Here is a 23,963-nt window from a genome sequence, read left to right as displayed (position 1 = left end):
CGGTGGGTGCGCTCTGCTCCAGGAGGGGCGGGGCTCGCGCCTCCTGGCTCCGCCCCTTCTCTCCTTCCCTCCCTCCTGCCTGGCGTCTCCGAGGCCGGAGGAGCAGGTGGGCAGCCCCCACCGCAGCAGTTGCTCTTGACGCTGCTGCCGGCGCCGCTTCTGCGCCTTGCTTTGCCCATTTTCCCTGCCCCCTCCCCGCCCCAGGGAAAAAGAATTAAAAAAAAAAAGAGAGAGAGAGAGAGAGAGAGAGAGAGAGAGAGAGAGAGAGAGAGAGAGAGAGAGAGAGAGAGAGAGAGAGAGAGAGAGAGAGAGAGAAAACAGATCTGTCGCACTTCCTCCGCAGTCGGGCGCCCCCCTGTGCGAGAGCGAAGCCCAAGGGCCTGAAGTGAAGAGGCGGAGGGAGAAACCGGAGCTGGAGCCCGGTGGGTCAGTGAAACCGACCGACTGAGGCAGCTGGGTGAGGCGAGAGGCGAGGGCTGGGGAGAGGGTCGCGTAGGAGGCCGAGGGAGGGACGGAGAGGATGGAGCCGAAACATCCTCCCCAGGAAGGGGGGGGGGGGGGTGGATAGCTTCTGGAGGGAGGGGCTGGGGAAGGCGAGGCCAGGTTCCTGGTTAGGAACCGGCCTTAGGGTGGGGCTGTGTCATCTTGCTCGCTATTTTTTCCCTTGCCCTCCTCCTCCAGCCACCCACAAGATTGTTGATTTGTAAGCTGCGGTCTGGGGAGGTTGGGAGGGAGGGTGGCGGCAGGGGAGTCTCCTTGGAGTAGAGTTGGAGGACGTGGAGCAGAGAAGCGGCCACCTGCACTGCTTCGGTGATCCCTTTGTGGGCTTCGCCTGGGCTCCGTGAGCTCGGCTCCGTACAGTCGCTTTTCAGTCGCGTCTAACTTTTTCGTGACCCTATTTGGGGTTTTCTTGATAAAGATACCGAAGTGGTGCGCCATTTCCTTCTCCATCTCATTTCAAGGGCGAGGAAACTGAGGCAAGCAAGTGACATGCTTAGGATCACGCCGCTGGTGTCTTGAGAACTTGTTTAAAAGCAAACCTCAAACTGCATCTTCATTTTCACCAACCTTTGAGATTTTCGGTGCTCAATCTGACAAGTATCAGTCAGAAAATGCTTCTTGACTTCCCTTGGTAATCTTTTCTATTTTATTTTCCTCCTTTTAAAAAAATGATCATTGTAGAAGAACTCCTTGCCTGCTAAAAAGGTCCAAGACAGAAAAGATTAAGAACTCGTGACCTGTAATGAAACTAACCAAGCAGAAGGGAGTGAGCCGCTGGGTGTATAGTTTCATCCTCCAGACCTTGTTAGAAGGGACAGAACCTCTGAAAATCAACAAAGTGTCAAATTGATGATTTTTGGAAAAGGCAATACTAAATGATGAGTGACAATACTAAATATTGGTGAGATGTTTTTGAAAAGATGTTTGGGGCTGCACGATTTGAAAATCCATAGATACATGAAAATGTTGCCCCCCCCCAAAAAAAAGTGGGTCCAAAACGTAAGGAAGAGCCCCAGTCAAATATAAAGCCAGATAAACTGTAGATGTTTTTGGTCCTATTTATAATAGTAGCTTAAGGACATAGTTTTTTGTTTTTGTTTTTGTTTTAATAGTTCATCTTTATTTTTAAGGAATAGTTCTAAAGTGTGGCTACTTTTTTTGGTTGGATGTGACAATATAGAGTAGTAGTATTTGTTGGAAAGTTTCCATTTAAATGTTTACTTTTATAATCATAAATCGAAAATCTATTTGAAAATCATTGGGACCTTTACTGAGAAACGATTGGAAATTTGTTATTTAGATATACTTTATTATTTATTTATTTATTTTTAATTTAATAGCCTTTTATTTACAGGTTATATGTATGGGTAACTTTATAGCATTGACAATTGCCAAACCTCTTGCTCCAATTTTTCCTCTCTTACTCCCCACCACCTCCCCCAGATGGCAGGATGACCAGTAGATGTTAAATATATTAAAATGTAAATTAGATACACAATAAGTATATATGATATTTAGGTATACTTGAAGCAAAAACTGAATGTGAAAACCTGTGACCTATTAAGAAGTAAATTATTTCAATTCGATTATTCAATCAAATATGCTTATTATGTGTTTATATGTATTGTATTCAAGATATTGTATAATAATGTCTAATTTGTTAGGATTAATAGTTTTACAAATTGATTCCACTAGGATTATTTTGAGAAGCAAGTGTTCCTGCTACCAAAGTGATTTGGTCGAAATAAACTTGATTGGTATAATTTGATTTATGCACACATTCTCAGAGCACTTTTTTTTTTTGTATATTAAAAAAAAAGAATAGGAAACTTTGGTTTGAGTGTTTCTATTACAAGTAAACTATAAGAATCCCTGGCTGAATCTGTACTCAAGGCATATATAGCTGATGCTGTAGAGTCACTTGTTTTTCTTAAAAGGATAACTTTGTTTAATTGCATGTACACAAGGAGAGCCTCTTGGGCACTGTTACCTAAGGTGTTTCTTACCTTGAAGTCTGATTAGTTGTAAGGAATCAAAGGCTATATAATAGAATATCATTTGTTTGTTATTTGTATTCAGTAGTAGTTGACATTTTTCTCTGTCTGCTAATGGTTGTATATGCACCTTTATTTCCTTATAGGTCATGTGAAGTTGGTATTATAGGTATTTTTGAAGAATTGTGGCTCAGATAGGTTAAATGACTTGCCTAGATGTTATAGTCAGAATTCAAAGCCAAGATCCGGCTGACTTCAGGTCCAGTACAGTTTCTCTTATGTTATGTTCACATGAGTCACAGGGTCCATTTTAAAATTCTTTCTTTAAAGAATTGCATTGAAATGTCTAGTATTTTAATTAATCAACAAGTACTTAATAATTGATTATGTTGCCCTGGCTTGGTACTCACTGTTGTGACACAAAGAAAAAAATGATTCTTTCTCAAGGAAATTACATTCTATTTTCAAAGTGTCTTGTGTTAGGCACTTGATAAATGTTTATTAAATTCCATGCATACTCATTGTTAAAATTCAATTTAAAATGTTTTAACTATACTTGTGATTTTATTAATATAGTAATCTCTTAATGAGAAATTTTCTTCTGCCATTTACGATTAGCAATCTTTCTATAATTCATAGTTTTAAAAAGTTGTCTGGGACACTGAAAAGTGAAGTGAAGTGTCTAGGATTACTTGGTTTGTGTGTGTCAGAGGCAGAATTCAAACATAAGTTTTCTTGTTTGAGATCATCTCTATTAATATTGTAAAGTACTGTTGCACCATACACATTAATTTTAGATCCTTTGTTGCACTACCGTTTGCATGAAAATAGTTTCCATTTTCTAAGTTCCTGATAACACTTAAGGATCTATGTATTGGTATGGACACTGATTCGTCTGATGGACATTATAACTTCTAGATTGATGCCTTGTGATTCTATGAATTGCTTCATTGAAATATATGTGATCACTCACTAATTTTCTGATATTGAGCTTCCCCAAATTAAGTGAGGCTAATCCTTAGTTGACAGACATAGTGAGTCCCTAAGGTTCTCCAGTTTAAGCCTTTGTAATTTTGTAAAGACAGCTCATATTTCTATAGGCATCAAATCTTTATAAAACATTTCTTTAACATAATTTCTTAGAGGTAGGTAATATCAGTTATGTCATTAGGAGAGGTGTCTCAGGTTACCTCCCTAATAAGTGTTATTCTGGATTTGAATTAAGTCTTTTGAATCTATAATCAGTATGATTTCTAGTAGAACACATTGAGCTGTTGTACTGGTTTGTATTCTGCCTGTATCATTTCTAAGATTTCTTATTTACTACTGCACCATTATGAAGCATGGAAAAAATGACTTTTGAGGAAGAAAACCTTGAAAATATTAGTTTAAAAAAATACTTGGAAAAATCCAGTTTTTTTTCCTGTAGCTTCAACTATTTCACAAAATTAATTTTAGTGGAAAAAGGAAAAATTTTAATCTGTATAAGTTTAGAAGGTAAGGGATAATAAAGTCAGCAATAGACTATAGGAGCAAAAGAGTAGAAAATAGTCTTAATTTCTAGCAATAGGCATATTTATTTGTTTAATGGAATTTTTAATAAATATATTGAGTACTGATAAGATATGAAATAGTTAATTAACAAGCATTTATTAATGCTTTGTCCCACATTAGTAGGGACTAGGGATACAAAACCGAAACAAACAAGAATTGGTCCTTGCCCTCAGGGAGCATCTATTTATTTATTTTTGAGACTTCATTACATGTGTAGATATGTACATAATATACAAGATAAATCCAAAGTAAATAAATTTTTTAAGGGAAGGTCACTTGTAGCTGGGAATCAGAAAAGGCTTCATATGAAACATGATACCAACATAGTGTTTTGAAGGAAAAGAGCTTCTGAGAATCAGAGGTGATATTGATAAAGCACATTCCAGATATGAGGGACTTCTAGTATGGAGGTGGGAGGGAGGGAATCTTGTGTGATGACAGCAAAAAGGCCATTTGTCTGAACCATAGAATGAGTAAAAAAGTATCATAATAAACCTGGAAAAGTAGATTAGAGCCAGATTATGAAGGACCTTAAATGACAAACAGAGGAGTTTATTATATTTGCTCCTTTATGAAAATACAGTGAGTTCAGTTTTGGATGTGTTAAGTTTATATGCTTGTGAGACGTCCAATTTGACACAAAAGACAACTGATCTGATTGGAACTCAGAAGATTACCTAAGGCTGGACATATAGATTTGGGAGTTATCTACATTAAGATAATAATTAAATCTATAGAAGCCGAAAAGGTTATTGAGTAAGAAATCATAAGAATGTGAAATACAGTAGAAGAGAGGCTAGGACAGAACCTTGAGAAATATATATATAATTGGGTGGTATGTTATGGCTAATGAACCAACAAAACTGATTTGTAGGAGAACCAGAAAAAAGCAGTTTTTCTGCATCAGTTATTCTATCATAGAATTTAAGATAAATAGCATGTATTTGACAGTAACAACCTAATCAGTTGCCAAATCTTGTCATTTCTGTCTCCTCAGTATTTCTTGAAACCATCCTTTTCTCTTCTTAGATGTCTACAGTTTAGGCTCTTATCTTCTTTCCTGGTTTTTTGATACCTAAGTATTAGCCTTGTTTGAAGTCTTGCTTCATGTTCTACACAGCCGTTAAATTGATTTTCCAAAAGTGTAGGAAAAACACTGATCCTTTTCTCAACCTACTGAATAAAACTCCAGTGATTTCCTTTTGCCACCAGGTCCAAATATAATTTTTCCTCTGTCTTTTAAAAATTCTTTTTTATTAATATGAACTTAACAAGCATCAATGAACATGAACAATTTCATATATAAGGAATAATAGAAAAAGCAGATTGTAAATGAAATCTCTGTTATATACAGCAAACTCAGTAAATCCAAAGCTACTCTGCTTGTCAGTGTCATCCTCTGAACTCCCTTCTATGCATTCTAAATGTTTTATTAATATTCTTCCCCCCACCTTTCTTTTGGCATCTCTATCATTCCCCACAACTCCTCCCCATTCTTTTTTGAGAAAAAATACATTTTTTATACTAAATAATACCAAACAAAAGTAAACCACAAATTGTCCATGATTGATAGTATATCTCTCATTCTATACCACTAGTATGTTTCTGACAAGATTGGAGAAGCATATTTTTCATCACTGGTCTTCTGAATTGATCTTACCTTTCCTATCTTTTTATACCATATTTAAAGTATGTGCTTTTGATTCAGTGACATTTACTTTATTGTGATTTCTCACATTTGATATTGGATGTCCTCTATTCCTTGAACTCTCCTCCTTTGTCTCTATCTTTAGACTTCCCTGGCTTACTTCAACTCTCAGCTAAAGATTAACCTTCTGCAAGAAACCTTTACTATTGCTCCTAGTTACTTTAAGGTCTTCCCTCTGAGATTATCTCCAAATTCCTTTGTATATATTATATTTGTATGTATATTTGCCTATTGTCTTAGACTCAGCTGCTTGAGAGCAAGGTCTGCTTTTTTCCTTTCTTTGTTGACTGATTGATGAGGTAGTTCTTAATTCTTTCTTTATAATGTTGTTATCATATAAATTGTTTTCCTGCTTACTTTATTCTACCTCAGTTCTTATAATTCTTGCTAGGTTTTGAAGAATTCATTTTTTGTTATTTCTTATAGCATAATAGTATCCCATTACTTTTTTATACCATAATTTGTTCCTCCATTCTCCTGTTGATGGTCAGTCCCTTAACTCTTGGTCCTTTATTACTTTTTTTTTTGAGGAGATTTTTTTAATTAAAGCTTTTTATTTACAAAACATATTCATGGGTAATTTTTCAACATTGACCCTTGCAAAATTTTCTGTTCCAAATTTTCCCCTCCTTCCCCCATCCATTCCCCTAGATGGCAGGTAGTCCAATATTTGTTAAATATGTTAAATCCAATATATTTATACATATTTATACAATTATCTTGCTGCACAAGAAAAATCAGATCTAGAAAGAAAAAAAACCTGAGAAGGAAAACAAAATGCAAGCAAAACATCAACAGAAAGCATGAAAATGCTATTTGTGGTCCACATTCATTTCCCACAGGCCTCTCTCTAGGTGTATAGCTTTCTTCATCACTAAACATTTGGAACTGGTTTGAATCATCTCATTGTTGAAAAGAGCCATGTCCATCAGAATTGATCAGTATATAGTATTCTTATTGCTGTGTATAATTATCTCCTGGTTCTGCTCATTTCACTGAGTATCAGTTCATCTAAGTCTCTTCAGGCCTCTTTGAAATCATACTGTTGGTCTTTTCTTACAGAACAATAATATTCCATAACATTCATATACTATTTATTTATTCAGCCATTCTCCAATTGATGGGCATCCATTCAGTTGGTTCTTTATTACAAAAAAAGTGTATTTACACGTGTTTTTGTATACAAGTCCTTTTGCTTCTTTCTTTAAATTTTTTGGAGTTCCAGCCCCATTTGGCTAACTTTTCAGAATGGTGCAACGAATTTATGGCTACACCAAACAGTACATTAGTGTGTCTATCTTCTCAAAGTACTGCCAGTAATGATTATTTTCCTTTTATGGTCATGTTTGTCAATCTGATGTATGTGAAGTGGAACTTCAGAGTTCTTTTAATTTTCATTTCTCTATTATTAGTGAATGGAAAATTTTTTTCACATGGTTGTTGATGTTCTTTTTGCCTTTCTTTGTTTCTCCAGCAGTTAATATAGTGCTTGACACATAGTAAATACTTAATAAATAAATACTTATTGATTTGAGAATTCCTTGTCCTTTCAATATTTATCTATTCTGTAACAATTTCATAATTATATATTTGAATTTGTTTACTGTATTTCTTTGTTTCAAAGACTTTTCCTAATTAACTCTTTCCCTTAGAAACTACATTTATTTTTGTCTGTACAGATGCCAATAAGCAAAGTTATCCATTTTATTTTTAATGATCCCCTTTCTCCCAAATTTGAGAATTCTTTCCTCATTTGTGGTTGTGGAATGTAAATTGTTCTTTGCTCCTCTAATTTATCATAGGACCTTTATATATGTAAGTGATATATCCCTATGAAGTATATCATAGAGTATGTGAGGTGCTAATCTAAACTATTTTCCAGTTTCTTGAGAAGTTTTTAAGAAATAGTGAGAAGGGAAAAATTTGGAACAGAAACAGTGCATCCGTACTACTCTTCTTTGTCTTATTTAGCTCTTTTTTGTGCCCTTTGAACAAATTTTTGTTCTCAAGGGGCACTTGTTTGTTCTCCATAAAGCACCTTCCAGTTGCTGGAATAAATTTACTTTTTGAAATTTCTCTGGAGTTTTTAATAGGAATGAGTGTAATATTTCCAGTCTTATGTAAAATTGTTAGACCCTGGATAATAGACCATTGCCCCACCTTCCCTCACCTTCTTGCAATTAGGTTTGGGGGAACTGACTTTAAAAGAAAATCCTAAACCTTGAGGCGCACTGACCTCCTTCACATGTTATTCTGACACAATGAAGGATAGAAAAATATCGTCCAGGTGCCCACCCACCTCTCCATATTGTCTCTATAGTCCCCCCCTACCTCTCTATCTCCTGTCTTTGACAAGACATCAAGTTATATTTTCCTAACTTTCCTTCTGTCCTGTCAAAGCTCCAGTTATGTTTTCATATGTTAACAAGCTTGTCCTTCCCTAGAATCACGGTCCCTATCATACCTTACCTCCCTTGTCTCTTGATCTGACAGTCCTTGAAATACCTCCCTTGTCTCCCAAAAGATAACGACAGCTGCAAGATGTTAAGCTAACAGCTTGTTCAGCTTCTGTATCCTGCTTGCCCCGCAATTAGTTAGGACTCTCAAAAACCCTTGCATTTTCTTTGTTCGGGGCCATTCAATTTGGATAAAGTGAGCCCCGTTTGGCTGCTGGCAATAAATCTTCACTTAAATTAAATCAGTCTCTACTAGTCTGAATCTTTACTACAGAATGACTAATAGGGAAATGTTTTACAAGAACACATACAATCTATATCTAATTTCTTACTGTCTCTGGAATTGGGAGAGGAGGAAGGGATAGAATATAGAACTCAAAACTTTAGGAAATGATATTAAAATATTTTCATATATAATTGAGGAAAAAGTAAAATATATTAAAAAGAAAAAAAGGTGGAAAAAATTTCTCAGGAATCTTGTATTTATATTTCACAGTTTCTATTCAGATCTGATCTTTTCATCATCAGTGCTTTGAAAATCTTTGAAAGGCCCATTTTTCCCTAGTAACACTTTATTCAGCTCTGCAGGATAAGTTATTCTTGGTTGGTTGTCTGCATTTTTGCCTTTTGGAATATTGTATTCCAAGGTTTTCTCACATGTATAGTGGAAGCTGTCAGATCTTTTGTGATCTTAATTGTAATTCTTTATTGTTTGAATTTCTGCTTTCTGGCTTATGGAAGTGTATTTCCTTCAACTTTGAAACTTAGGATTTTGTCTTTAATTCTTTAGAGTTTTTTTCTTGGGGTTTCTTTTAGGAGGTGACTGCCCATTTCCATTTTGTCCTGTGGATCAACTTATGATTTTTAAAAAATATAGTAGTCAAAGCTGTTTTGTGTGTGTGATACTGATTTTCAGGGGATCTCAACAGTTTTTAAGTTATTACTCCACCTGTTTTCCAGGATTTGATGGAAGTAAGAGTTTGTTTTGCAGAATTATGCATGTGTGATAAGAACATTTTTTTTCCAGGGAGGTTTTAAAAAATATTTGCATTTGTGTATGTTTGTCCCAATACTTTTTGGCCTATTAATTACATTTGACATTATTAACCACCTTTTTTAAAAAAGACTTTTACCTCTCTGGGTCTTATATCACTATTTTCCTGTTTTGCCTGTCCTATTTTTTCTTTTCTGGCTGATCATCCACATCATGCTACTTTAACTGTGGGTATTCACTAAGGGTCTATCCTTGGCCATCTTCTCTTCTTCCTCTATAATGGGCCTTTTTGAACTTTTTCCACTTGTAACCCCTGGCATTTTTCCCAAATATGATGTCTCTTTTTGTATTTTAATTACATCTCTGAGTAGTGCATTTTTAAAAAATAATTATAACTTTTTAATTGACAGTACATATGAATGGGTAATTTTTTACATTATCCTTTGCACTCACTTCTGTTCCGATTTTTCCCTTCCTTCCCTTCACCCCCACCCCTAGATGGCAAGCAGTCTTATACATGTTAAATACATTATAGTATAACCTAGATACAGTATATGCCTGCCGAACCAAACAGTTCTCTTGTTGCACAGGATGAATTGGATTCAGAAGGTAAACATAATCTGGGAAGAAAAACAAACATGCAAAGTTTACACTCATTTCCCAGAGTTCCTTTTCTGGGTGTAGCTGAATCTGTCCATCATTGATCATTTGGAACTAAATTAGATCTTCTCTTTGTCAAAGATAGCCATTTCCATCAGAATACATCCTCATACAGTGTTGTTGTTGAAGTGTATAATGATCTGGTTCTGTTCATTTCACTCAGCATCAGTTCCTGTAAGTCTCTCCAAGCCTCTTTGTATTCATCCTGCTGATCATTTCTTACAGAACAATAATATCCCATAACATTCATATACCACAATTTACCCAACCATTCTCCAATTGATGGGTATCCATTCACTTTCCAGTTTCTAGTCACTACAAAGAGGGCTGCCACAAACATTTTGGCACATACAGGTCCCTTTCCCTTCTTCAGTATCTCTTTGGGATATAAGCTCAGTAGTAGCACTGCTGGATCAAAGGGTATGCACAGTTTGATAACTTTTTGGACATAATTCCAGATTGCTCTCAAGAATGGTTGGATTCGCTCACAACTCCACCAACAATGCATCAGTGTCCCACTTTTCCTATATCCCCTCCAACATTCATCATTATTTTTTCCTGTCATCTTAGCCAATCTGACAGGTTTGTAGTGGTATCTCAGAGTTGTCTTAATTTGCATTTCTCTGATCAATAGTGATTTGGAACACTCTTTCATGAGTGGAAATAGTTTCAATTTCATCATCTGAAAATTGTCTGTTCATATCCTTCCACCATTTATCAATTGGAGAATGGCTTGATTTCTTATAAATTAGAGTCAATTCTCTATATATTTTGGAAATAAGGCCTTTATCAGAACTTTTAACTATAAAAATGTTTTCCCAGTTTGTTGCTTCCCTTCTAATTTTGTTTGTACAAAGGTTTTTTAATTTGATGTAATCAAAATTTTTTATTTTGTGATCAATAATGATCTCTAGTTCTTCTTTGGTTGTGGTGTTCTCTTCTTTTTCTAAAATATGATCTGTTCTCTGTGAGCAGGTTTCTTGGGGAGGTTTTCTGGAGGCAGTCTTAGTTTTGGTTCAAAGTAATAATCACCTCAAACGCAGCCAGCTGATAAAAGTTCAGTCTTTTATTGTCTCTTCCAAAATAGCCCAGTTAGCTTTCTTTGGTTCTGAGAGCTCTTGTTGCTAGTTTTTTGCAACTCTGCTCCTGCCAGCCTCAGCCTCCCCTCTTCTGAATCCCCAGTTCTGAATCTCCCAACTGAACTCTGGCTCTCAATCTCTTCAACTCTCTTACTCTGTCAATCTTCCGAACTGACTGACTCCACTGACTCAGCTCCTTTTTGTGCTCCTTTAGAGGTGTAAACTCAAAGGTTGACTCCTCCTCTGAAAGTGGGATTATGGGAGGTGTAACTTGTGAATCTCCCGGACTTGTGAACTCATATTGTATGAGCTCTAATATATAAACTCTCTTAAAGGTGTGAGCTCTAATGTGTGAACCAATTACCTAAGCATTGTTTCTATCAACTCTAGTGAGTTAACACCTTGTTTCAAGTTCTGGCTCGTAACATTTGGTCACAAATTCCTTCCTCCTCCACAAGTCTGAGAGGTAAACTATCCTGTGTTCCTCTTAATTTATTTATGATCTCATTCTTTATGCCTAAATCATGGACCCATTTTGATCTTATCTTGGTATATTGTGTTAAGTGTGGGTCCATGCCTAATTTCTGCCATACTTATTTCCAGTTTTCCCAGCAGTTTTTGTCAGATAATGAATTCTTATCCCCAAAGTTGGGATCTCTGGATTTGTCAAACACTGGATTGCTATTGACTATTTTGTCTTGTGAACCTAACCTATTCCACTGATCAACTAATCTATTTCTTAGCCAATACCAAATGGTTTTGGTAACTGCTGCTTTTATAATATAGTTTTAGATCAGGTACAGCTAGGCTACCTTCATTTGATTTTTTTTTTTCATTAATTCCCTTGAAGTTCTCAACCTTTTGTTCTTCTATATGAATTTTGTTGTTATTTTTTCTAGGTCATTAAAATAGTTTCTTGGGAGTCTGTTATAGCACTAAATAAAAAGATTAGTTTAGGGAGTATTGTTATCTTTATTATATTTGCTGAGCCTATCCAAGAACATTTAATATTTTTCCAATTATTTAAATCTGACTTTATTTGTGTGGAAAGTGTTTTGTAATTTTGCTCATATAATTCCTAACTTTCCTTTGGTAGATAGATTCCCAAATATTTTATGCTATCGACCGTTATTTTGAATGGAATTTCTTTGTGTATCTCTTGCTGTTGGATTTTTTTTGATGATATATAAAAATGCTGAGGATTTATGTGGATTTCTTTTGTGTCCTGCAACTTAGCTAAAGTTGTGAATTATTTCTAATAGCTTTTTAGTAAAATTTCTGGAATTCTCTTAAATATACCATCATATATTATCTCAAAGAGTGATAATTTGGTTTCCTCATTACCTACTATGAATACTACATTTTATTTTCATTCTTTTGGATTAGTGGTTTATCATTTTTCAATTGATGAGAATTTTAAAGTCTTTCTAAGTTGTCTTTATAATGTTATCATGGTGTAGAATTTTTTTTTTCATAGTTCTGCTCATATAGCTCAGAATCAGTTCAAAGGTCTTGCCAATTTCCAAAGAAACAAGTCCATATCACAACTTTTTATGGCACAATACTGTTAATTGGGATCCATATATTTATATACCTATACCACAATTTGTTTAACTGTTCACCAATAAGAAGATACCTTTTTGTTGTTCAATTGATCTGACTGTTTGAGAACTCATTAGCAATTTTTGGTTATCATGGAAAGAGATACTATAAATATTTTTTTGACATATAAGTACTTATCATCTTTCTTTGATCTCTAAAAATTATGGACCTCGTAATGGTATAGTTATAGCTCAGTGTCTATAACCTATTTTAGTAACTTTTAGTTCCATAGTTCCAAAATACTTTCCAGAGTGACTAGCCTAATTTACTGCTCTACCAATAATGAGATGTGCCTCTTTTCTTGCAACCCTACCGACATTTATAATTTTTTCTCTTTTTTATCAGTCTTGTGTAAAGTGGAACTTTAATTTTGCTTTAATTTTCATTTTTCTAATTTTTCCTGATTTCGAACATTTTTTATTTGAACATTGATATCTTGGATTGCTTCCTTTGATAATCGCCTCATTGTATAGATTAACTATTTATTGTAGAATATCTTTTAGTGTAATAAATTCAAATCAGTTTTCTCAGTCTCTCTCTTTCTCATATCTGTCTATCTTTAAGTATCTTGAATAAAAGACCTTTATCAGAAATGTTTGCTGCAAAAATTTCTCCCATTCCCTCCCTTGTTAACTGCTTCTTTTCTAATTTTTGCTGCATTGAATTTTTGTTAAAAACTTATAATGTAGATCCTTCATTTTATCTTGTATGGTCTTCTATACTGCTTGCTTAGTTGGGAACTTTTTTCTCTCCTAACCATAAATCTTAGATGTGACTTTTTTCTTCCTTCTCATACTTATTTATTATTTATAGTATAATCTTTTAGATATAAGTATTGTATCTATTTGGAACTTACTGTGGTATATGATTTGAGGCATTAATCAGAATCTGATTTCTGTCACATTGTCCCTATTTTTCCCCTCACAGCTTTTGTCAAATGAGTCTTTTCTCCAATAACTCTGGTCTTTGGATTTATCAACTATGTTTTTCTGTTTGCTTCTTTCTGTTGTTTATCTAATTCATTCCAAGAGCCTTTCTCTCTCTTTTTTAAAAAAAAGGATCAAATCATTTTAATGATTATTACTTTGTCATGGAGTTTATTCTTCCACATGAATTTTATTATTATTTCTTCTAATTCTATAAAATGTTCTTTAGGGAGTTTGACATGGCACTGAATAAGTCAATTAATTTAGAGAGTATTAATAATTTCTAAACTATTGACTTGACCTGCTCATGAACAATTACTGTTTCTTTAGTTATTTGGGTTTGCCTTTATTTCTGCAAAGAATATTTTTTATTTTTATTCATATAATTCCTGGGTGAATCTTGATGCGTATACATGTATGTATGGATATACACATATTTCCTTATATGTGCGTATATGTATATGTATATATGCATATAGATTGATAGATTTATTTTATATACTCTAGCATTGCCAAGTTATTTTTTCCATTAAATTTTTACTTGACATCCTAGGATTCCAGTAATAAGTACACCTACATATCATAAGTACACTTACATATATCATCTGTAAAAAATGATTTATTTCCTCTTTGCTCATGTTTTTTCATTCAGTTTCTTTTTTCTTATCTCATTGCTTTACCTAGTATTTATAGGACTATGTTAATCAGTTAGTAGCAATAGTATGTATCCTTGTTTTATTTCTACTCTCATTACAAAGGCTTTTCTTGTATTATTTTTAATATGTGTATTTTTGAGTTAGCCATTATTTATTCTATTAAGTAAAGGTTGATTACTTTTTATGATTTCTAGAATTTTTTAATAGAAATATGGTGCTGGATTTGTCAAGGCTTTCTTTTAAAAGTCTGCTGATACATACGTTTTTAAAATTATATTTTTAATATGGTTTTGTATAGTTATAGCCTTCCTCATTGAACCAAATATGTATTCCTGTAATAAACCCAATCTGGTTGTAGCTTATAATCTTTCTAAAAAGTTTTTGTAGCCTACATGCTACTATTCTGTTTAACATTTTTATGTCAGGGTTCATTAGGCTTTTTGACTTACTGTTTTCTTTTTTTGCTTTCTCTCTTGATGAGTTAGGTATTAAGTCCAAATGCATATTATAAAAAGTGATAGGAAGGATGCTTTCTTTTCTCATTGTTGCATACAAATGTTATAGAACTGCATTTAATTGTTCTTTGACTGTTTGATAAGATTCAATTGTAAATGAGTTTCATCCTGGATATTTTTTTTTCTTTTGAGTTCATTTATGGATTTTTGGGTTTCTTTTTTTGATATTGAATTATTTAAATATTATATTTGTTCACTTGTTAATCTAGATATTTTATTTTTTTGTATTTATTGTATTCCCATCTGATTTCTTAGTAAGTTCTCATTTTCTTAGGATGAAATTGGGCAAAATAGTTCCTGATAATTTCCTTAATTAATTCTTATGTTCTCCTTTTTCATTTCTGGCAAAATTTGGTTTTCCTATCTCTTTTAAAAATCATATTAGCTACTTATTTTCTAAGTTTTTTTAAAAAAGCAAACTCCTAGCTTATTTCTCATTTTACTTTTTTTGTTTTTAATTCCTTTACTCTCTTTTTCTGTTTTTTGTATGTTTGTAGGGATGCAGTTCCCTTTTCCCCCCTAAAGACTGCTTTAGTTGCATTTGAGAAATTTTGGTATATTGTTTTATTGTAATAATTTTTTTTTTGCGTAGTTAATGTTTCTATGGTTTGTTCTTTCAGTCACCCATTATTTTGGTTCATTGTTAAGTCATCATATTGATCTGAATCTTTGATTTGTGGTCTCTGAACCCATTGTTATTTTTATTAAATATTGTATTAAATGTCTATTAAAATGTATCAAAAATTTCTTCTCTTTTACTCTTGTTTATTATATTCCTGTGTTTTAATATACATAAAAGTCAATTTATATAAAAGTTCCACGTGGTGCTAACAAATATGTTTATTTTTAGCTGCTTTATTTAGAAGATGCCATAAGTCTTTTTAATTCTATTTTCTCCAGCAGTTTTTTCATATTTTCCCATTTGTTTTATCTTTCTGTTAGACCTGTCCAAACTGAGAGAGGGATTTGAAGTCTCATGTCATGATTTTATTATTTCTCTGTCTTTGTGCAACTCAGTGAATGTTTCCTTCATGAATTTAGATGTCAAAGCATTTGGAACATTGCGTTTATTAATGAAATTTTTTGTTGTTTATGATTCCTTTTAGCATAATGCAGCTTACTTGTATTTATCCTTTTTTTGTTTTGTTTTTTGAATGTTAGTTTTTGCTACAGTGTTTGCATGACTACAATTTCTGTATTTTTGTATTCACTTGATATAGAGTAAATATTTTTCCATTCTTGTTTTTAAAATGTGTTTCCTATAAGCAATAGGTTGTAGTTTTTGTTTTCTAGTCTGTTGTTCTTTTTTGTTTCATTATATATTCACATTTGAAATTGTGAAAATTAGTTATATATTTTCCTCCATCTCTTTTTATAGTTTTTTTCAGGTCATGTTTTTCCTCCTCTTCTATAAATATAAATTCAGTTAATTTATCTTAATCTTTTCTAAGGTGAACCTATTTTCACTTTCACCCAATCCCCTCCTCATATTTGTTACAGGTTTCTCTTTGGAGTTTTATTTATTAGCTCCGTTGTCTCTCTTGCCTTTATCTAGTTATATAATTCTTACCCTCTTTTTTTTCTCTCTGTTTTAAGCTCCCCTTTCCTTCCCTTCAACTAGAAGTTTTTTTTTTAATTATAAATTTTCTGCCTTATCCCAAAATCTTTCTGTCTTCATTATTCATCCTTTGTGTCTACTCTAGACCTTTATTCTCTTATTCACAATCTCTATATTTTCTAGAGTCTCTTTATTCTCTGTTTTTTTGTGCAATCCTAACCTAGGTATCCATATAGGTTCTCCCCTCTGGGTAGTTTCTGCCACTGTCTTATAGAGCTTGCCTTGGATTTCTATTTTCTATGAACCTCACTCTCAAAATACTGTCAATTGTTGCAGTATAACACCTCCAATGTTAGGACAGGGGCCCTTCCCTATTTTCTTGATTATGCTGTTGCGTTTGTCCTTCCTTCTTAAAAATGACCATGACATCAGGGAGGTAATGCCATGACATGCATGTGAATTAGATTTAAGTGAGAAAGGGCACCTGCTTTCCCTTCCACAGCTAGTGAGTCCAGTGGCTAGGTATAGATCAGGAAGACTGGGCAATGGTCCTAGATGAAATGGAAGACTTTGGCCTTTTTAAACAAAGTTTTTCAACAGGTCTCAGTTTGAATCCAAAGAATCTCTTCCACTTAGTTAAAACAAAATTTTAAAAAGGGTGGGGAAGAACCTCAGGGTTTTTGATTGGAAAGGACTGCTATTTATATTCAATCTGAATCAGTCAGGACCCAAGCAATGACCAAATGGGGCTTAGTCTAGGACCTGTTGGTGGCCAATTAGAATCAGATTGGTTTTGGTTTAAGGTCTGATCCTTAATAGAAAAATCTAGCCTTTGAACCCCAAGATATCCTGGGTTCAGAAGAGAAAAAAAAGGCATCTGAAGGTAAAGGAAGTGATACAGAGAATGGAGGAAGGGAGGAAGAACAAAAGAGAAAAAAAATGCTTTTAGGAGCATCTCTAGGTAAGGATATAATACTTTAGGTAGACAGAGGGAGGAAAGGAGGAAGGGAAAAAAGGAGGAAAGAAGGAAAGGTAGAGGGAGGGAAATTCGAAGGAATCTTTTAGCTGACAGTTCCAGACCAGCTTTACTCATAGATGTTATTTGTTTCTCCTTCTCAATCTTCTCTCTCTTTCTCTCTCTCTCTCTCTCTCTCTCTCTCTCTCTCTCTCTCTCTCTCTCTCTCTCTCTCTCCCCCTCTCCCTCTCCCTCTCCCTCTCCCTCTCTCCCTCTCTTTTCCTCTCTCTCCCTCTCCTCTCTCCTTTCTCCTCTCTCCTCTCTCTTCTCTCTTCTCTCCTCTCTCCTTGTTGTGTCTTTTTTTGTTCACACTATTTGAGTTTTCTTTCTAGGATCTTTGTGATAGGGTAGAAGATCCCCCTCCCCCAAATTTTGGGGTTTAAGGGGATCCAGACAAGTGTCGCTAGGTATCTTAAAGGAATTTCCAGGTTCAGATCCATCTCCAAGTCAAGGGACAAAATTTATTATAATTGTAATGCCAGTTTAAAGTGGGCTAATTTCCAAAAGAGGGAAGGTAGCAAAGACAAACAGGTAAATTTATAGGGAAAAGCCAGAAAAACCAGGTAGTCACTGATATGCTAATTTTATGGCTTAGAGGTGGAGTTGGAAAGTGGTCAAGTTCTTTGTGCACAGGCTTCCTACTCATTAAACCCTGGGCAGAGCTAGGATACCCTGTGTGTTTTTAAGTTTGAAAGGTCACTAGGTAAAATTCTGGGTACCTCATTATTGATACTCATTACATTTAAGCTTCCCATTATCAATGACCAGCAGTTTGTTATCTGACAGATATTTTGGACTCAGCATCCTGACGTACAAAGTTAACTAAGGCAAGATAGCCTAAAGACTGAACTACATCTTTCCCAGGGGTTGGCATCCTGGGGGCTGTTACATTGCAGTATTCCTAAGAGTTTTACTACTTCAGGGTTGCTCCACATCTTTTGGTAATTTCAATCTCTCTTATCCCCTGCTCATCCCTCTCTTCTTCCCTTCCTTAGCCTTTGTTTTATTCATGACTCAGCATCCTAGGTCTCTGATCCAGCTCTTTTTTTTGGCATAGATAGAACTAGCCCCAGTTGAATGCTCAGCTCTTTCCCTCAAGCTTAATGGAGTACTGCACATCATCAAAACGATGTCCAGTCTCATTCCCTCTGCTCCTTGGTTCGCTTCTAGAACTTTCCTATACTTGTACTGTAGGATTTTGTTCTTGAAGGGCTGCTGCTTTGGTGGCTGTCTCTGGATTGTTTTTGTGATCCAAGGAAAGTTGTGGAACCCTAGCTAAGGTCTCTACAACACTGAAAAGAGGAAGGGAGGACTGGAGTTTGGGATTTGGTTTTGTGCACTTCTTTTTGTTGGCTGCTGCATATAGACTAATAGTAAACTCAGGCTAAATCAGTTCAAGTTATTTTATTATTTTTTTAAACTGTCTTTTGTATTTTGGCTATTTTAGCCCATGGAGGCAATGGAAGTTGCTTTATCTTTGTATAATTCAATTCTGGAGAGGTTGTGAGGATCAGAAAAGAAAAATATAATCATTGATTTTTCTGCTCATATGATCCAGAAGTCCTCTATACTTTCTTTTTGTTCTATGATCTTTGAGGTGTCCACAGGATTTTTCTTTTTTTTCCAATTGCTTCCTTTTCATTCATAATCTTTTTTTCCCTTTCAGTTATTACTCATTCTTCCTCTTTCTTTTTCTAGACCTTCTTTTCCTTTTTTTCTTTTTTTCACTTTTCTCACTTCTTGTTCTCTTCTCTTTGTTCATAAGCTTTGTTTTTTTGGGGGGCTTATGTTGATATTTTTCTCTGGATTATTTTGCCAATTTATTTTTTTTCTCATTTTATTTTCTCTTCATATTTGTCTTTTTCTTTTTAACTGTCATATGGACATCCAGTGCTAGGATGTTGGGATGCCTCTGTGTCTCCCTCCTCCGATAATCTACAAGGAGAATGAGTGGTACTCAACCAAATGCACCTTCCTAGTCTTCTTTCCATCAGGAACAAGTTGCTCCTCTCTAGCTTGCAGTTCTAATTGATGCTGCCCACAGGCATGTTGCCTTTTCATCTTTTTCTTAGCATGATTTGGTAGCATCAATATATATCATTTTTTGTGGTTTGGAGGGATGAGTGGGTGTCAGACACAGTCACGAAAACCCTCACAGCAAAATTCTGTAATTTTCCTTATTCTTGTACTTGGCTTGTGAATTATGGTGCTGAGTGAGAGAGTTCTTTAGATAATTAAATTCTGTAATTCATAGGTTTTTTTTTTAATCTTGCTTACAACTTATATATTCTTATTTTATTTTTTGATTTTATTTTTTGATTGAGGCAAAGTGATTTTGTCCAGGGTCACTCAGGTGTTCCTTTTCTTCAAGACTGGTGCTCTATTCACTGAACCATTTAGCTACCCTGATACTTTTTATCTTGAGTCAAATACAATTGCCCTATCTCTGGCAAACAGTTCCTTTCTTTTAGGAAAAGGAAGTTTTCTGGGTTCAGGAATCTTGCTAGTCTTGTTACTCTCATTGATACCTTTTAAAGAAAGAAACAAAACTAAAGTTTTTTTTAAGATGTGAAAAATAATAAAACACTGCTTAGCATAATGCCCAGCACATAACAGGTGCATAATAAACATTTATTGACTGATGATATTTTATATGAAAATCCTTTTGACTTTGTGATTCTATTATAAAGATGTCACTGACCAAAAAATACCAATTCATTTATAAAAGAGTTCATAGTATAGATTTAGAATTTAAAGGAATCTTGAAGTTCATTTGGTCAATCCTTCATTTCACATATGAGGAAAATGAATCCCAGAGTGCTTAAGTGACTTGTTTAAGTAATAAATACATTTCAAAATTATTCTGATAGAAAGCAGAATTTTCATTATACTTTTAAATGGAAATATTCATGTAGTTATGTATTTACTCCATTCATTCAGTATATATTGAGTACCTATTGGAGACAAGGTACTTTTTCTAGGAGCTTAGATTTTGGGTAAGTTTTATTTTTTGACATGCTGAATAATTTGTATCTAGCTGAGAGTGGAAGTCTACTCTGTAAAATGCTACTATATAATATTGTGATTTTAAGTTTTTAATGCCTGTCTCTGAGGAGCATATTTGTATTTTTTGCTAGATTTTTTTATTTTTCCAAAGCATGCAAAGATAGTTTTCAGCATTCACCCCTGCAAAACCTTGTATTCCAAATTTTTCTCTTTCCCTTCCTCCCATTCCCTCTCATTGCTGCCAGCAATCCAATATAAGTTACATTTCCATTTTGTCCTGCTGCACAAGAAAAGTCAAATGAAAAGGCGGAAGAGAAAAACACAAGCAAGCAAGCAAACAGCAACAAAAGTTAAAATACTATGCTTTGATCCACATTCAGACTCCATTGTGTTCTCTCTGTCTGTGGATGGCTCTTTCCATCAAATATATTGGAACTGCTTTGAATTACCTTATTCTTGAAAAAAGCCAAGTGCATCATACTTTCATTGTTATGTACAATGTTCTCTTGATTGTACTCATTTCACTTAAGTAAATCTTTCCAAGTTTTTCTGAAATCATATTATTTGTTATTTCTTATAGGACAATAATATTCCATTACATTCATATGCCAAAACTTATTCAACCATTCCCCAATTAATGGACATTCACTCAATTTCCAATTCCTTTGTCACTACAAAAAGGGCTGCCACAAACATTTTTGCACACATGCATTCTTTTCCCTTTTTTATAATCTCTTTGGAATACAGACCCAATAGAGACTGCTGGATCAAAGGGTATACACAGTTTGATAGCCATTTGGATATAGGAACAGACTTTAAAAATTAAGTTTATGGTTTATTTTTTAACATTCTTTTTTTTTTTAATTTTGAGTTCCAAGTTCTGTCCTTCCCCTACTCAACTAGAAGATTATCAATTATAAATGTGAAAACTATGGTAAAGCAATTTCTCTATTATTTTTCAAAAAAAATAGGAAAAATAAAGTGAGAAAAGTCATACTCAGAGTTCATCAGTTTTCTCTCTGTGTGAAAAGCATTTTTTTTTAAAAAATCATGAGTCCTTTGGAATTGTCTTGGACCATTGTATTGATCAGAATAATTAAATGCTTCACAGTTGATAGTTGATCATCATTACAAGATTACTTTTACTGTCTATAATGATCTCCTGCTTCTTCTCACTTAGTTTTGCTAAATTAGTTCATATAGGTCTTGCTGTGTTTCTTTGTTTTTTTTCTGACTAGCTCACTCCATCAACAGTTCATTAGTGTCGTTATTGTTCCCTCTTCTACACCAGCCAACATTTATCATTTCTGATAGGTATGGGGTAGTATCTTGGAATTGTTTTCATTTGTATTTCTCTATTCCATAGTGATTATATGCTATATAAATGTGTGAGTATTTATATAACTTCTCTATTTTTTTAATTCCTAGATTAATCCAGACAACATGGCTACAGCAATTAGAGAAGTGGGAGTATGGAGGCAAACTCGAACTCTTTTACTCAAGAATTATCTAATTAAATGTAGGACTAAAAAAAGTAGTGTTCAGGTAAGTTGAATGGTACTTTATCTTCGTTTTTATAATGTAGCCAACTATAATTCTTATTTGAGTTTTTTAAAGTTTTAGTCAGGAATTCATTTACAGAAGTGAGAGAGGTATCTCCTGGTTGAGAGTACTACTGATTCTGATAATATGTTCTGTTGTAAATAATTGGATACATAAAGATTACAGAATAAGTGGAAGTCTGAGAGAAGGAAGTGTTGGTAGCTGGGGGGACTCAGAGAGGCTTCCTGAAGGAGGTGAGATTTGAGTTGAATTTTGAAGGAAGTTAGGGAAACCAAGAGTTAGTGATGAGGGGTTAGAGCATTCTAGCCATGGTCAATCATTGGAAAGGCTCAGAGTCAGAGGTGGAATGGCCTATTTGAGGAATTTTAAGTAGGCCAGTATTGCTGGAAAGTAGACTATATAGAGTCTAGTTAAGGGCAAGAACATCAGAGAGATGAGAATTCTAGTATTAACATAGATGATAAATTGATACTCTCTAAAATATAGATCTAATGTCACTCCAATTCAGAAATAACCACTGTTATCTTATTGTTTCTATGAGGAAAAATATAGAATCCTCAGCTTATCATTAAAAACCCCCATAATCTGATTTCCACCTCCCCCATCAGTCTTATTTTCATATCCCTTTATTCTTCATTCTCAGCAAACTGACCTACTAACTATTTATAGTACAAAACATTCTTTCTCCTATTCATACTTTTGCATAGGTGATTTTTTATTTTTGTAATATACTTTCTCTTTACCTCTGTCTCTTATGTTCCTAAATTCCTTCAAAGAATAGCAGTAGTACCATCTACCACTAGAGGCCCTTTTTGGTTCTTACTGGTCCTTATCCTGCTTCACCCGGTTTTACCTTTCTTCCTTTTGAATTTGTATAATTTATAGGTATTTACCTGTATTCATATTGTTTTCCCCAGTAGAATATGAACTCCTTTAGGAAAATTAAAAAAAAAGTATTTATTGAATTGGGTTTTAAATCACTGATACATCCTTTTCTTAATGATAATCTTCCTTTTAATAGGACATTTCAATATTTTGCTGAAAATGGGTTATTTATTACAATGTAGTTTACATATTAAATTTTCTTTAGTTTAAAAAAAATCATAACATTTGCCTTTCAGTTATATTTGTATCATCCCCATTCCTTCTCCATTATTTTAAAAGGTCAGGTACTAGTGGTTTAGCAATTGCAGTTAATTTTTACTTACTGACTTAATATTATTCAAAAATATTTTCTTCTGTTCACTATGGCCATTTTTATCTGTCTCTTAAATAAGCCTTAAAATACATAGTGAGGATGGTGAACTATATTTGTATTTATCCTGGTTTACTAAGATTGAACAAGATGCAAGCAATTATGTAATTAGTTTGCTAATAACAATCTTTAATAATAAAAAACTTTAAAAAACCTTTATAACTCTCAATATTTTTTTTAAAAGTGACTACTTCCAGAATAAAAATTGTTTTAAATTTCATTCTTATAATTCTGTAGTGGAAATTTTGGGGGATCTAAGAGGATTAGTATTCAACAATCTGAGTTCTTAAGGTTGGAGATGGATTATAATACTAAGAAATCAATTAAGAGTGAAGGAGGTAGCCACTTCTTCTAGCTGATTGGGGTATATGAAAATGGATGGCACCTACAATGAATCTGGTGTAAGAATTTCCTTATATACATATTTTTAGGGCATCATTCATAAGCTAAGTATTCAAAAGTATTATGTGAAACAAAGAGTGTAGTTTAAAATGAAGTGGTTATAGAAAAAAAGTGTGCTTACTGGAGAAAAATGGATATTATTACTTACCAGAAGGTAGATAGGAGAGTTATTGTCCAAGTGTAACTAGTTTTACTAACTCAAAGAAATCTGTCCAGTGGGCTATGTAGGGAGGAGAACTTTTCTCTCTGTCTTCAGCAGCTGAATCTTTTTTTAATATTGATAAGAGGCAAAAAAAAAAAAAAAAAAAAAGAAAGAAAGAAAGAAAGAGAGAGGAGAGGGGCAGAGGGATGCTAGAAGCAACAGGTAGTCTTGCAGTTTGCAAGAAATCATTTACAGCAGACTGACCTAACAGGTACAAGTAGAACAAAGTAAACTCAGCATGTCTTAAAATGTTTCTGAGATGGGAGATTGTTACACAGACAAGTCAGTTTATGGGATTGGTAAAAGATATTAAGGCA

The 23,963-nt window shown here is 34.1% G+C and overlaps 1 protein-coding gene across 3 annotated transcripts in view; it reads left to right on the top strand.

Moving 5' to 3' along the window:
- Positions 1 to 275: 275 nt before the first annotated feature.
- The window catches only part of ABCA5 (ATP binding cassette subfamily A member 5), a 113,098-nt gene continuing 89,410 nt past the window's right edge, over positions 276 to 23,963 (top strand). For 2 of the 3 annotated variants that reach the window (XM_031965711.1, XM_031965714.1), the window contains exons 1-2: positions 276 to 457; positions 21,653 to 21,769. In XM_031965711.1, the coding sequence (XP_031821571.1) occupies positions 21,668 to 21,769 (102 nt within the window). In that variant the 5' untranslated portion in view covers positions 276 to 457; positions 21,653 to 21,667. Of the gene's footprint in view, positions 458 to 962; positions 1,133 to 21,652; positions 21,770 to 23,963 lie in introns of all 3 variants that reach the window. The other variant, XM_031965712.1, reaches the window with a different exon arrangement.

Source organism: Sarcophilus harrisii, chromosome 4 (genome assembly GCF_902635505.1).
Source record: "Sarcophilus harrisii chromosome 4, mSarHar1.11, whole genome shotgun sequence".
NCBI classification, from domain to species: Eukaryota; Metazoa; Chordata; class Mammalia; order Dasyuromorphia; family Dasyuridae; genus Sarcophilus; species Sarcophilus harrisii.
This window is presented reverse-complemented; position numbering and strand designations above follow the sequence as displayed.